The 16454-nt window shown below is 36.0% G+C and overlaps 1 protein-coding gene across 1 annotated transcript; it reads right to left on the bottom strand.

Annotated features, from left to right (window-relative positions):
* Positions 1 to 398: 398 nt before the first annotated feature.
* LOC122580457 (bZIP transcription factor 29) lies at positions 399 to 4986 on the bottom strand. The gene is made up of 4 exons (XM_043752731.1): positions 3269 to 4986; positions 2941 to 3073; positions 2724 to 2808; positions 399 to 967 (listed from the first exon to the last, which is right to left on the bottom strand). Exons 1-4 carry the CDS (start codon positions 4537 to 4539, stop codon positions 744 to 746), a joined length of 1713 nt encoding a protein of 570 aa, XP_043608666.1. The 5' UTR covers positions 4540 to 4986; the 3' UTR covers positions 399 to 743.
* Positions 4987 to 16454: the final 11468 nt, after the last annotated feature.

The raw sequence follows: 16454 nt of genomic DNA on the forward strand, positions 1-16454 counted from the left end.
CACAACTTTAGTTATTTCCTACAAAAGACATTCGTTCAAAGTTTTTTACATTCGAGGAAACTAATCCCAATTTAGTTAGTTATAGACATGATCCATATTTATTTAACTCATAACATCAATAAAAATAATATCTTTTTTCAAAAAAGAAAACACAAGACACAAACAGACCTGTAGCCAGGGTTGCTCCTATGACGTATGTGGTTCCGCCTATGTTGGTAAATCAACGACCGTTCACATATCTAACAGGCTAAACTGCGATCCAAACCAACCAGACACAAAGCAAAACTAAAAGCTAATATTATGTCACGTGAACTGGCTGTCTGGCTACCTGGAGAGTGAATCAACCAAACCACAATAGCCAGATAAAGGGTAACAAAGTAACCTAGAACAACAATGTATAATTCGCAAAATACAAGCAAAGTAAATACATAATAGGATAAACGCTTACAAGTCAATAAACTTCATTGTAAACACAAAACAACTTCAAATCCCAAGAATTTAAGGAATCAGGAACAAAAAGGACGGTAAACACCAACGACTGTGTGTATATAATATATATATAGTAATAATAATAAAATAAATGGCTAAAAAGCTAGATATTAAAAAGTTACTAAAAGAACCCACCTTGGTCTGTACTCCCGAAAATATAACGAAAAAACTAATGAACAAATGCACTTAGGATGTATTAAGAACTCGTTACGGTGATAGTATGCACAGACTCAGTACCTCAGGGTATCCAAGCCCTAAGTGGGTCCCTGTTGGTTAGAATCGTGCTTGGTGGCTGCACTGCCATTTTGCTGTTGCGACTGCTGCTGGTTTTGGTGTTGCATTTGCTGAATTTGTTGTTGATGTAACTGGAACATTTGGGGGCTGATCGAAAGCTGAGAGAATTTGGCAGCATCTCCGTTTATCTCTGCGGTAGTGATTTTCAAACGCTGAACCTCGGCTGTTAAAGCCTCATTTAAAGCTGTCACCAATACAAACTCGATAAGCAAATGAGAAACAGAGCAAGATTATCTAACATGAAGACAGACATAGTTGTCAAACTCGTACGAGTCACGAGTCGACTCATACGAGTCGAGTCGAGTCAAAACAAAGGGAAAACGATGTGACTCGGTGGCATGACTCGATTTACTCCATACTCGTAACATGACTCGTGTTTTATGGTGCGAGTTGGTCCGAGTCATGTTCCGAGTCACGAGTCACACTATTTTTTTTAATTTTTTTAAACATAATTCTTTTAAATGCTTTTAAATTTGATTTGATTTTAATAGTATCTTATATTTTTAGCTGATATCATTAATACATTACAATTTGATTCGAGTCACGAGTCGAAAAATCAGATTTCGTGTCAAGTCGAGATTTACGAGTCGACAACTAACTATGAAGACAAATATATTGAACAAATTGTGGTTACTCCCAACAAGATGTCACTTTATCTTACATTTTAATTAAATTATTGATAACTGTAAATGAAAATCATTTTAGCAATAAAGCAAATGGATCACAAATGGGTTAAAGTAATGTGAAGTGTATTCAAATCATTGGAATCTCTATAACTTTTTTTTTTTTATAAAAGGGATTTACCCTGGTTAAAATATCTCTAGAACTTTTTAATATTTTAAAGCCTGGACAATAAGCGTTGTAGGTCAAACTGGCCAGACAACTGTTTTGACTTGCTCTTGAAATGATATATTTTCTACCCAAAACTATCTAGAAAAAAAGTATAAAGAGGTTGGTAGTTCAACAACTCAACACCACCACTTGCCACCTCAAGTCCTCACATCCTAACACTGCTATCAAGCACATAATTAGAGTAACCACCAACCAGATCTTACACACATGTCATTATTGATTGCTATTGCGCATATAGATTAAGGCAAACCAGTCTTCATCTTGTGGTCACATACTCAGATAGGTTAAAAGCGTTAAGGCGTTTGACTAATACTCGGACAGTGACAGATATAGAGACAGCTTTTAGACCAAGCTAACATGGGCAGACTAAACAAAACCAAGAAAAAATAACAAAACAATGCAGTTTAAGGTGATAAAATCGTGTACTCTATCTACTTCTACTAAAGTCAACCCCTTTACCCCTCTTCTACTATGTTGTTAATACTCACATATCGGTTATAACGGTCGAGGACTGATATTTGAGATATTGGTTATAGCGGTGGTAAAACGGTGGTATAACGGTGATTATAAATATAATAAATTTTGTAAGTTTATATGATTATTTAAAAAGAATGTTCAAACTTAAATAAACATAATAGCCAACATAAACAAACATCAAGGTTAAAATGGAAATTTTGTATTGAAACTTGGAAAGTTTGAAGACAATTGATATTATCAGTAAATATCAGTAGAAAATTGGAAAAATATCGGTAAATATCAGTAAAATATCGGTAAATATCGCCGATATTATCGAAACCGATATTTTGACCGTTATTTTAAGGACGGACCGGTAACGGTTATAACATCGTTATTAACAGCATAGCTCTTGTATACTCAATCTTGCTAACCCCCACCCCTTCTATTGATCACTTCTTAGAGCAAGTATTCTCATTTTAACAGACATTCAAAAAGAAAAAACTGTTGCAACTACAATAAATTACATGCACGGAAGAAATCACACAGCCAAAGCCTAGGAATGTCAGTATGGACCAAGTAGAAGACGAAAAAAGTAACAGAACTTCATTTTATAAGATGAATAGAGAACACACCATCTCGAAGCTGGGCCTGCTGTTCCATAGCTTGCAAACGAAACTTTAGCTCATTATTTTGACTAGTAAGCCCTGCTGAATCCCTCTGTAAAGCAAACATGTTAATGGATAAATGCACAACTCCAAGATGATATCAATGAAGCTCTTTTATTAAACAAAAGGAATGGTGAAACATTATAAAAAAAACATTGACTGTTAGAATTCGAAAAAAGCCCACCTGCAATAAAGTAAGTTGTGCGGACAATGTCGTTGCTTCAGTCTGTAAAGTTTGAACCTTGTGTTCCAATTCTGTAATGTAACGCATTTTCCGCTCTTTTGATCGGGCGGCAGATTGACGATTAGCTAGGATCCTAAGAGATATCACAAAAATCATATTAAGTACCATTAAAAAACATTATGTGATAATGTGGTATGCAAGCAAACAACTTCTTCAAGACTTATCGGATAAGTAGTTCATACTAAATAGTACTAACTTGACATTGAGCCGTAGTTAAAAATAATCTGACAAAATACAAGATAAGAAAGAAGAATCAGAAATTACATACCTCTTGGCTCGTTTTGGATCGGCTAAAGCAATCTCAGCAAGTTTCTCATTAGCCATGATTTTCTTGAGTTCAGCCCCAGTAAACTCACCATTCCCAAACTCTAGGCTGAACGTATTCGAGTCAATGGGATTATTCGGGGATAATTGACTAATGTGCCCCCCAGGTGAAGGAGGCAGCTTAGGCGATTCATCATCAAAGTTCATCTTCCCCATAAAACTATCCATAGACACACTTCTATAATGCCTAGTTGTGGGGGCAATATCCCCACCTGCACTCCTTTTAATCCCCTCTCGTTTATCGATAACTGAACTGATTCCTGATCGTTGCATATGATTACTACCACTTTCAATCACACTGCTTGTAGCTTCGTTATCGCTACTATCACCCCCGTTTGTTTTCGTGCCACTCGCCCTACTACTATCCAAGTCTTCTCGATTCTCATTCCCTTGTTTGTCATCAGTTCCAGACGAATTTAACGTGTCGATATTGTCTAAATTCATATAAGCCGAAAACAAATCATCAACTACTTCCCCTTCTGATTTCCTCTCTCCCATTCCTTCTACATTACCTTCCCCACCGGTTTTCTCCCAACTCGATTCTCTTTTCACTAACTGAACCGGTTTTTGGTTAGAAGACGATCCAAGTCTTTCCAAAGTATTAGGACTTCTTAACGGAATCAATGGCGGCGAAGACGACTGCATAATACTCGAAAACCCAAACGGGATATCGCTATTCGACCTTCTATGTGCTTTCCGCGGAGGCAGATTACCTAAACTCCCTCTCCCGAAAGGCGAAGAAGGCGGCAATAAAGCGTGTGAATTCCCATCATCCATTGACACGTCAGCCACAACGTGATCAGGCGACCTTGCAGACGGTGAATCGCGATACGGCGACGGACTCAAAGGCGGCAATGAATCAAGCGGATAAAACGACCCCTGTGACAATGATCGTGAATGCGACGCGCCATGACTAAAACCCCCAACTTTTTGACTACCCGGAATCTGCGAGTAAGGCGACACCGGCGGATGAGACGGAGGAATTCCGACTCTTTTAGCACTATTATTATCAACACTAGTCATATAATTGGGCGAGAATTGTCGGGTCTGGGTCCGAAATTGACCCGTATTTAAATGGGGTATATCCAGTTGATTAAACCCTAGTGGCTTATTAGGGATTGTTGATGATGAAGTCCCAAATGATGATTCCACTCTTTGCATCATATCCATATTCTTGTTGTTATTATTATTTCCATCTTCACTGTTATCTCCCATTTCTTCCCCTCTTAATTTTCCCCAAAAAATAATATCCTCCAAATAAATTTATAATAATAATTATAAAAAAAAAAAATAATAATGATAATTATAAAACCCTAAGTGACACTAATCACTAGAAATAATGACACAATTTATAATCAAAGATAGCATAAACAACATAAATGAAATAAATAACTCAATTCTAAACATATCACACACACATAAAGTCAGGCACAAAATTCTAAAATTTAGTAGAGAAATTAATAAAAATAATTATAAATAGTATATGAAAAGTAACACTATTAATTATTGAAAGCTGCTGTTGATTTTGTTTTGTTATGTATATAGATAGATATAGATATATATGTATTGAATGGATTGATGTTGATGACATGCAAACACGGATATCCTGACTGGGGTGCGACTACTTACTGTAAGAAATGAAAATGAGAAATGATGATGATGATGATGGGAATGTATGTAATGAAATACGCGTGAATTTAATTAGGAAGGAAGGGGAATTGAATGTGAATTTGGGGTGAATTTCAATTTCATTCCGACCGATTGTTTGACCTTTGACTATATATATATATATATACACTTTGACTAATCTAACAAAAAAACAAACAATTGATTTCCCATCATCACCGCAGATCATGGAGCAATTAATCTCTCCCTTTCTATCCATCCTTACCAATATTTTATTGAATTTTGTGTTTTGTTATTAAATCAAAATTCATTCCCGACTCTCTAAAATATATTACCAGGACTCCAGGAGTACGTTTGATACGAAGGAATCACATAAAATTAAAATATAATAGATTGAAAATAGTGTGAAAAAAATGAATATTTATTTTTTCGTTTAATACAAACAATGAACGTAAACGAATTACAAAATTTTAATTGATATTTAAACATAACATAATAAAAAGAAAACAGAAAAATAGTTTTCATTTTCAGAAATAGGGTAGTTAATTTAAAATCAACCATATGGCATTAAGATAAGAGGGTTAGCTTTTTTATGGATGATATTTTTAAATAATTTTAATATATGACACTTTAGTATATCACGTCTTTGGAAAAAATGAAAATGAATTAAACAACTATCTTATGTTCATATAGTATACATGTATTTGTCATAAGTTTTAAATTATTTTACCTAACTTTACGTACGATTTTTCTTTAGCCAATGTCTTAATGCCTTATTTTTTTTTTTTAGGTAAATTTCGCTTTAGAACTTTGTGTCGCGATACGATAGCGGGATGTTTAACATACGTTGTTTTAACCGGGTCCACGTTAGAGAGCTCTCTCGAAGTAGAAATGTCTATTTCAAATACCCGATGGGCCAAAACGCCCTACTAATCCGCCCGAAGGCACGATGATCAATAGGGGTAAACCATGCCTCCTCAGACTTGAACCTGGGTATACCCAAGCAAAGCCTTCATAGAAAGACTTCCTATGTACTTTCTAACTTTTGAACCCAAGACCTGCTGCTTATAAGACATGTGCTCAACCACTTGAACTTAATGCCTTCTAATTTTCAACTTAAAACTAATTCAAATACTCTTGCGTTAACAAATATTTTATATTTTACTCTAAGTAATGGATGATGCGTGAAGAAAAGTTTACCTAAACAAATAAGGGAAATTACTAGCTATTAATTGATAAGGGTATCATAGATAAATATCGATTAGAAATATTTAAAATAGTAAATAAAAAATGACAAATTAAGCATATCAACTATTTAATTAGAGTGATAAGAAGTTAGTGATATGTTTTATATAGTTTTATAGATTATAAATAATATATATGACAATTATGCCTATTGATATTGTAATGTTTGTAAAGCTTAACTATGTGTTTTAGTGAGTGTTAATGGAGTTCGTGTGTGTCTAAGTATGTGTAATAAGCCGAGAGAGAAAGTGTGTGTGTGGAAAGATTGGATTGTATGAATATGTGTTAAGGTTACAATTTAAGCTATGGAGGGGGCTTTATATACTCCTATACAATTTACACTAGTCCCCTTTCCATACTTATGAAAAATACAAACAAATACAAAGTATTATAAATATACAAATCAACTACTAGAAATTATATTTCTAACAATCTCCCCTTAGTAGTGATTTGTCAAAAATGTATCCAAGAGTCAACAGTCTTTAAGCTCGAGTATTTGGTCTATTTTCGTTTGGATGCCAGAACCAGTTGTCACCTTCAGGTTTATCTTCGGGGACCACCATGTTTGCTTCACAATCTCTAGGAAGAATGTTATGTGGTCCCAAAACATTACTAGGTTCATACTTGATTCAGCATCCTCCCCTTCTTCTCTCAACATACTTAGACTTCTTAACATTATTTGCCTTCCTTGTCATTCTAATACTCTCTCTGAAACCCAGTCTCTTATCAATCTTGCTGATTACCTTATCAAGCAGAGCGTTCTTTTGATCAGACTCTTCATCTTCAGATAACATACCAGCACATTTTTACAAAATTCCAGGGTTCCATCAGAGTAAGAAGCAAGGTCGCACATTTTAACAAAGATCTTCTTTTTCCTGCTGTTAAGAAAAATTACTCCAAGTGTTGGTTTCTCGATAACATGACCAATATTCAACCTTTCTATATCTTTTGTGTAAAGACTTTGATCTGGATACGGAACATTAATCTTCCTCTTAACCAACTCAAACCCGATCTGAAAATCTTCCAATGATGCATGTTGAATAACGCTGGACATGTATCTCTTTACTGCATCAAAGGCAATAAGATCTTCACGATACCTTTGAATGACATTCACATAGTGGTTGTAGAGGAAAATTATGTCATCAACCGGCAAAAGTTTGAAGTGACTTCATTGAATCTATATATCAAGCCATTGTAACATCCCGAACTCTTTTATCCATTTCGTTGACTTTAAACGTTATTCAATGTTGACATGTCGTTAGTGGCGTCATATATTTATGTGAGTTAATATATGTGTTATTTAAGTAGAATAATGTGTGTCACTTATGTGGATAATTTCGAGTATGTGTTCCCAGTTAGTGTGATAAAAGTGTCGATAAATGTTTATCATAGATGCTTGTTAAGTTGTGTATTCCCGTTAGGAGTTAAAATGTAGTTATGTAGTTTGCTGAGTCTTAGGCGTGGGTATCTAAACTCGTATTAATTGTAATCAGTGGTTAGGTGAACTTATTAACAGGTCATTTTAGTCTTTTAGACTTATATAGTAAAACCCAAATAAAATACTTGATGTTTCATTTTCTGGTCGGCCCAATAAAAAGAAATGAAGAAAGGCCTAAAGGCTTTTATCTTGGGATTGTGAAGTGCTCAGCAGGGTTTAAATAATAAATACAAATAAGATCCCTAGTCTAGTTGATTGTTGCCGCCTGCTGGTCGAATATACGATAAAAAAAAAGGGAATAGTTTATTTTGGAAAAATTTTTGAAATCCACATTTTTTTTAGCAAGGTGTTACAAGTTGGTATCAGAGCCAGGTTTAAGCCACATTTTTTTAGGGACTTGGAGGTATTGGAGCAATCGTTCTTGACTCTCAAAAAGGGGGTTCTATAGGAGTAAGACTACCTTGAGTTTGGCTGTTGATGAGGCCAAGCGTGTGGAGTATGACTTGGGGTCTAGGGTTAGGAAAGATGGTAATTCTGGTTTTAAAAGGAGCAATGACAGGTCTTCAGGGTCGAGTAAAAGGTTTAAGGGTAATTCTTCCAATAGTAGTAATGATAAGAGGATTGGGACTTGGTGCGATAGATGCAGGTCTAAGCATACTGGGCAGCAATACCTCTAAGTCCCTAAAAAAAATGTGGCTTAAACCTGGATCTAATACCAACTTGTAACACCCTGCTAAAAAAATGTGGATTTCAAAAATTTTTCCAAAATAAACTATTCCCTTTTTTTTTATCGTATATTCGACCAGCAGGCGGCAGCAACTAGACTAGGGATCTTATTTGTATTTATTATTTAAACCCTGCTGAGCACTTCAGAATCCCAAGATAAAAGCCTTTAGGCCTTTCTTCATTTCTTTTTATTGGGCCGACCAGAAAATGAAACATCAAGTATTTTATTTGGGTTTTACTATATAAGTCTAAAAGACTAAAATGAACTGTTAATAAGTTCACCTAACCACTGATTACAATTAATACGAGTTTAGATACCCACGCTTAAGACTCAACAAACTACATAACTACATTTTAACTCCTAACGGGAATACACAACTTAACAAGCATCTATGATAAACATTTATCGACACTTTTATCACACTAATTGGGAACACATACTCGAAATTATCCACATAAGTGACACACATTATTCTACTTAAATAACACATATATTAACTCACATAAATATATGACGCCACTAACGACATGTCAACATTGACTAACGGTTAAAGTCAACGAAATGGATAAAAGAGTTCGGGATGTTACAGCCATTTTCTCTCTTGACATGAAAACAAGGTATAGAGATGTGAGTTTTTCTAATCAAGATCACTCTGATCAGCACCACGATCCTGAACTTCCTCTGATCTTCAAGAATGTTTGGATTGTAGCTATCATCAAGTTTAAGGAGAGATCTGTATTCTTCAACTTGTTTTGGATCCTTAAACTTGTACATGGCAGCAAATTCCGGTCTTCCTACTTTGACAACCTTAGTAGCTCCGCAGAAGATCGGAAATGCTCTTTCCTCCAAAAATCTTGACTTCATTGTAGCTTGCTTTGGCTTAATGCCAAGTGCAACCATTCTAGCTTGATCTCTAAGGAAGTACCCCCTATTAACAAAGTTCCATTGTTCTTCGGTTAGTTCTTTAGGGAAGTAGTCAGGAAGTGGTTCTTCTTCAGAAATGATCACTTCTCTTAACACTTGTTTAAAGGTTGACTTCTTGAAATCTTGAGAAACGGCTTCTGGAGTTTTTTTTAGCTCATCAAACCCTTTAAAATCATTGAAAGAATATTGCTTCGGAGTTGACACAGACAAAATTGTTGACTCTTCAGCTTCATTTCTACCTGAAGGACCAGTTGTAAAATAATCAAGATCATCGAATTCTTCAAACACTGGTTCATCAGTAGATCTTTGAGTCTCAACAAATTCCGGAACACTCAACACAATGTTGTCTTTGATTGCTTCCGCGTCTGCCTCTCCTTCAGCAAATTCAATTAAAGCCTCATCAACAATATCTTCATCAAGAATCCCTTCTTCCTTTTCTCTTTCAATCTATCCTATTCCAAACACGTCTTCTAATCTTTTCCTTATTTCATCCCTGTACTCAGCATTCTCAACTTCTTCAACATTCAGACCAAGCCCTGTCCACATTTCATTAGACTTAGCTCTACATTCAGCTAATCTTTCTAATTCAGCTTGATCTTCAATCCCTTCTTCATTCCTACCTTTATTTTTTTCCCCTATCTCTACATCAACACTAGTTTCTACAACTCTTGCCGAAATATCATTAACATTGGCTTGACCAACTCCTTAGTTCTCCCCCCCGGGGTGATCATCTGAATCTGGATCATCCCGTCTCGTAGAAACCGAGGCCGGTCGACAAGACTCTAGAGCAATCAATCGTAGCTCGAAAGCAGCAAGTTTGGCATCATATTCAGCCTTCTGAGTTTATACTTGCTCTTTCAAAGCTTGGACTTGACGTGCATGCTCCAGTTCCCTATCTCTCAACTCCAAAGCATTCAACACACCCCAATCAATCAAGTTAATTCTATCACCTTCAGACCCCAAAGCTTGTCTCGCCCAGGAGGTGAGAAGAGTTGAGAACAAAGTGGCCCTAAAAATATGCCCTTGTTCTAATAGTAAAAGCTCGCTATAAATCCAGTTTCTAGTATATAGATAGTATTGCAAGTGTTGTCTTTGTCTTGTTAGTTAGAAGTTGATGAAGTTTGTGGGGTGTTTGTGTTGTTTGAATTGGTGTTAGTGTTTGAAATGATGGTGGATCCAACCCGGAGGTTGTTGACACACTTGTGGTGTGACCTAAACTAGCTGAAGCTGTTTTAGGATTTCCTGCAGATGCTCGGGTTATACCCTCACCGGCAGTTTCGGATTCATTGGCTTCACAACCAGAATCAAGTTGTGTCCTAGACTGTGATAAATCACTGTCCGGGACTTGTTGTTGGGTAACACCACTCACAACACCGGGGTCACTAAGAATGCCCGTTAATACAGTCTCAGGTTGATCTTGAGAAACCGCAGTGTCACCTTGGCGTTCATACTGTCTCTCAGTCTTTGTCTGAGAACTGTTGCCTGCGGCTAAAGCTGGCATGGTGTTAGCTAAGGCAAGACTTCCAAGCTGTCCTAGAGGGTCCACAAAGTGGGTCCCTCTCCGCTTGTTCTGGCATCAGTACTAAATTGAGCTTGCAGGTCCATGTCCCTAGGAGATCTAGACTCAAGTGCACGAACTAAAGGCGAGAGGTGGGGCTGGTCCTCTCTGATTTCAACACTCTCATCCTCCAAATGAGAAGAGTGTGGTGAGCGTGGTTGTTCCCCGTGCATCTGTGAGACTAACTCCTGTTGTGAGGAGTCAGAATGGTTTGGAGAGTTTTGTGCATGTAAGAGTGGGGAGCTTTCGACTTCTACCCTTGGGTTGTCATCCCGGCTAGACTCTTGTGTTTCAACTATTGGAGGGCTAACGTTTTCTTTTTGCCCTTGTCCTAGCCCAGACCTCTCAACCTCTTTTGTATTTTCTACTCTTCCCTTATTCCCTCTTTGTTCCTCCGACACAACTTCATCACCAGTGCCCTGATTCTCAGAATGAACATCTGAAATCACACTCTCAATGGTTTGAGTGATATGTTCATCATCAAAATCTGTCGAGGTACCAAAAGATTGATCAATATCAATTGTACCCGACTCATCTCTCTGCAAGCTAGAAGATGAAGCAGAATGTCGCTTCTTGTGCTTCTTCTTGGTAATTTTTAACAAACCAGATTTGGATTTAATCCTTCTAGCTTGCATCTTTAATCTTCTCCCAGGAATGGGAGCAATAATGTTTGATGTTGTTTCAAATAATGTAGATAATTGTGGTGTAGAAAGAATTGGTGGAATCGGAGAAGAAATAGAAGGAAGTGGTGTAGAAGGTGTTGTTGGAATTAATGGTGTTGATTGTGATGGTGGTGGTGTTGTTTGAGAAGATGAGATATTGGGTGTGATGGGAGATTCAAATGATACTCTTTTTAGTTTTCTCCTTTGTGGCTCAACAGTCCCCTTTCCTCTATCCCCTCTTTTTCTTTTTGTAATCCTAGGACCCTCACTTGGCGACCTATGCACAGTTGGGGTAGGAGTCTGTCGGCTTTCAGACCCCATAACTGTGTCTAACCACTCTCTATACGTCCTAAGATGGGGACTGTTAGCTGGTACAAGATTTAACAAAAATGGTGGAATAGGAAGTGGTTTAGCAATCTCACTGCCAGTGCCTCTGATGTTTGACTTGTACATGGCAATGACACATTTGAAGCTGTCATCAAGTTTTGGAATTACATCCGTTAAATCAAGAACATCTTCAATCAACAATGTGAAGAATCTGATGTAAGGAATGTATTTCTTATCTTGTTTGTCTTTGGCTTTAACAACTTGTGCCATCTTCTCCCAGACAATCTTGGCATAATCACACTCCACATTGTGAGTGACTGCATAGTATAATGACAAAGAATGTTTTGTCATAGCATCAATCCCTTTCTGAGAAGGCATCAAGCATGTACATGGTATGCCATAAAGTAGCTATGTTCATTCTCTTGAAATCTCTCAAAGATCCCAACTCTCATTCATATCCTAGGGCTTGAACTGCAGCTAACATCTCTTCTATAGATGGCAGTTCTTCATATTCTTCTCGTTCAGGAAACCCCAAGATAGATCTGAACTGCTCCAACTTGAACTTGTACAGATAATACTTTCCATCTGATTCTAAGGTATACTGGAAGTAGTCTTCAGATTTCTTTCTCTTATCAGCTTTTGTGTATTCAATAGATTCCCACAAATCGAAGATATACTTCTCTGGAACTATAACACCATTAGTGAGAGCTATGTTCAATGGATGGTGATTAAGAATCTCAGTGATGATTGGGAATTTGGATGCAAATGGTATATGTAAAGCTTGATTAGCTTGCATCTTCATTGAGGCACCTTCTTCAAACATAGTCATCTTTTTATAATTTTTAAGAAAAACCTGAAAGAAAAACAAATTGACCAACATTTGACCAGAAAAACAACTTTAGACACCACATAAAGAAATATACACATCATAACAACTTAGACACATTATTTTCACAAACACAATGTTTCGTACATATATTAAGTATGAGACAACAACGGAAGTAAACAAAGGCGTTCAATACCTTGCTTCTCACCCTAATATATATAAGAAAACATTACAATTATAGAATCACATAAGTATTGAAAGATAAGATAACAAAGGTAATACACAAAGGCGTTCAATACCTTGCTTCTTACCCTAATACTCATGAAAACTATAAATGGACCCACATATAACACATTCACATTTATCAAGACATAATAAAATTGACAAAGACAAGAATTTTTAGACAAGAAAGAAAAATTGACAAATTGTGTTTGCCAAGCTTACTGCTCGGCAGATAGCATAAGAATTTTTTTTTTGCCCTGTAACATTATAAGTATAGAAACTGGTTTTTGGAACATATTTTGGGCAACTTGTAAGATTTGCCGAGCAAAAACTTCGGCAGACAGAAGATTTGCATTCCAGTGTGAATGTAAATGAAGTCTATGATATGCCGAGCCAATACCTCGGCGTATAGAACAAATAGATTGGACTTCATTTTTAATATATGAAAAATCCTTTGGTTAAACAACAAGAATGTTGCCAATTGATAAAGGATCATTTCAAGGAAAAATTGGTTTCAAGTCATTTTGGAGAGACTTTAACTGTTTGCCGAGCAAAATGCTTTGCAAATAGTATAATTTGAAAAATATGACTTAGAAACTTTTTCAAAGAAATTGTGGTTTGCCGAGCTCATTGCTCTACAAATGGTTCAAAGAACTTAGAAAAATTTTCATGTAAAATGTGTTGTTTGCCGAGCTTAGAGCTCTGCAAACAGCTTTATTCAAGAAAAACTTATGAAAATTATTTCAAGGAAATCACATGAAGGAATTCAAGTACAAAGTTCTGTAGATAAGGTATTTTGAAAACGATTTATATTGATTTGCTGAGCAAAATGCTCTGCAAATGAGATCTTTGGTACTTTGGAAAAATTTTCATGAAAAACTGAAAGTAGTCGAGTTCAAAGCTCTGCACACATTTGAAATCCTTTTAATGAGTTTTGAGAAATCAATGGTTTGCCGAGCAAACACCTTGGCAAGTGGCAATCATGATCATGTTATTTATCCCTTGTGAAAGTTTGAGGGTCAGGTGAAATACTTATAAAGTATGCCGAGTAAAGAGCTTTGCATATAGTTGAAAATGCTCGAAAGAGATTTATGAAAACACTTGTTTGCCGAGCAAACATCTCGGCGTCCTTTATAAAAGATGGATATTTACAAGCCCAAAAATTATGAAAATATGAAGATGATCGTTGACACTTGTTAAGGATGCCGAGCTAAAACTTCGGCACTTAGAACAAATTCAAACTAATTTCCAGAATTTACCCAAACCTTCAAAATCCCAACCCAGAAATTTTAATCTAATGAGAAAGAGAGCAGATTAAAAGGATAAACAACACTTATAAAGCCTAAATATGCATCTAAGTTCATCAAACAATACAGCAAAACATCACAGAAATCATAACAAACATGATCAGTTCATATTGGCATTTAATCAAACAGTTGGTATTCAAATAAGAAACAAGAATTTCTACCTTTAACACACGATGATCTGATGATGAAAAGAGATGAAATGAACTTAGAATCACTCTGAAATCACAACCCACTTAAGAGACAACCCAAAACAAAGATACAAAAATACGATCTTTTGATGAAGTGATCGACTTTTTGAGAAAGACAAACACAACAAAATGATTTAAATTTGAAAGGAAATACATGAGCCCCGCCCATTTCTTTTCCCTTTTAATCGTCAAGTTCGGGTCATGGGCGTGGGTTGACCCGCGTGTCTACCCAGATTGTGTCTAATGGGTTTCAAAAACTTATGGGCTTGGCAAAACAATTTGGGCTTGATATCTTTTTGGGTATTTAACAACAACAACCAAAAAATATCATTGGGCTTTTAAGAAAAACAGAAAATTTAAAAGAAAATAACATAAAATAACATAAAATAAAAACATAACAACTAGAAAAAAATCTTTTTGTCTTTTTATCTTTTCTAATTTTGTATTTGGTTTTCCAATTTTAGAACAAACACACAAATAGAAGTAAATATAAACACAACATAGCAAATAATAAAAAAGAATATTTACATGTATTTGCGTACTCCCCCTCGAATTAAGCATACAAGATAAAAATTAATTTACAAACTCCCCCTAAAATCATGCATTCTACCCTTTTTCTCCCCCTCAAACATTGCATGTAATAACAAGCAAAACACATCAATGTTTGAAACAGAAAATGAACATAGAATACATAGCATGAAAGCAATTAAGTTTATAAATCAAGCATTCCAAGTTTGGTTTTTAGAAAATTGAACCTTTGTTCATCCAGTGGTTTAGTGAAACTGGTAGTCAATGGGGACAAAATAGAGTTCGATGTTACCTTTCTCAACATGATTTTTTATAAAATGGTACCGAACATCTATGTGCTTGGTTTTAATATGCTGTACTGGATTGCAGGATATAGCAATGGCACTCTTTGAGTCACAGTAGATAGGAATTCTCTCAAACTGAAATCAGTTAATTGTGTCTTCATCCAAAGAACTTGTGAACAACAGCTAGCTGCAGCAACATATTCAACTTCTGCAGTAGATGTTGATACACAATTCTGCTTCTTTGAAGACCAACTAACCAAACTGATCCCCTAAAAACTGTACACTTCCCGAAGTGCTCTTTCTATCTAACTTACAACCTGCATGTCAGCATCCGAGTATGCAACTAATTGAAATCCGGTATCATTTGGATACCACAAACCAAGGTTCACTATGCCTTTAAGGTAATGGAAAATCCATTTGATGGCCTAAAAATGACTTTCTTTGGGATTGGCCTGGTACCTTGCACACATACATGTGGAAAACATAATATCCGGGCGACTGGCAGTCAAATACATGAGTGACCCTATCATAGTGCGATATTTCTTTTGATCAAAAGATTTACCATTTAAATCCGCATGAATTTTTGTTCGAGTCTCCATGGGTGTTCCAATTGGTTGACAATTTATCATATCAAACCTTTTCAACATGTCAAGGATATACTTATTTTGACAAATAAATGTATCATTGGACAATTGTTTGACTTGAAGACCAAGGAAAAAGTTTAACTCACCCATCATACTCATTTCAAATTTGCTAATCATCGATGCAGAAAAATTCTTGCAGTACTTAGGGTTAGTCGACCCAAACATTATATCATCAACATAAATCTGGATTAAAATAATGTCACTACCATTTCTTTTAATGAACAAGGTAGTATTAATTGAACCTTTGTTGAACCCAAATTTCAAGAAAAAAGCAGTGAGAGCGTCATACCATGCACGAGGAGCTTGTTTCAGACCATAAAATGCCTTATCTAACCTGTAGACATAATCCGGATGTGCAGAGTTCACAAAACCCTCCGGTTGTTCAACATAGACTTCTTCCTTGAGAACTCCATTCAAAAATGTTGTTTTGACATCCATTTGATATACATTAAAGTTCTTGTAAGCAACATAGGCAAGAAACATACGTATTGCTTCAATTCGTGCAACAGGGGCAAACGTCTCATCATAATCTATGCGATCTTGTTGACAATATCCCTTTGCAACCAAACGTGCTTTGTTTCATACAACAACTTCATTTTCATCCTTTTTGTTCTTGAAGATCCA

Source organism: Erigeron canadensis, chromosome 1 (assembly GCF_010389155.1).
Source record: "Erigeron canadensis isolate Cc75 chromosome 1, C_canadensis_v1, whole genome shotgun sequence".
NCBI classification, from domain to species: domain Eukaryota; kingdom Viridiplantae; phylum Streptophyta; class Magnoliopsida; order Asterales; family Asteraceae; genus Erigeron; species Erigeron canadensis.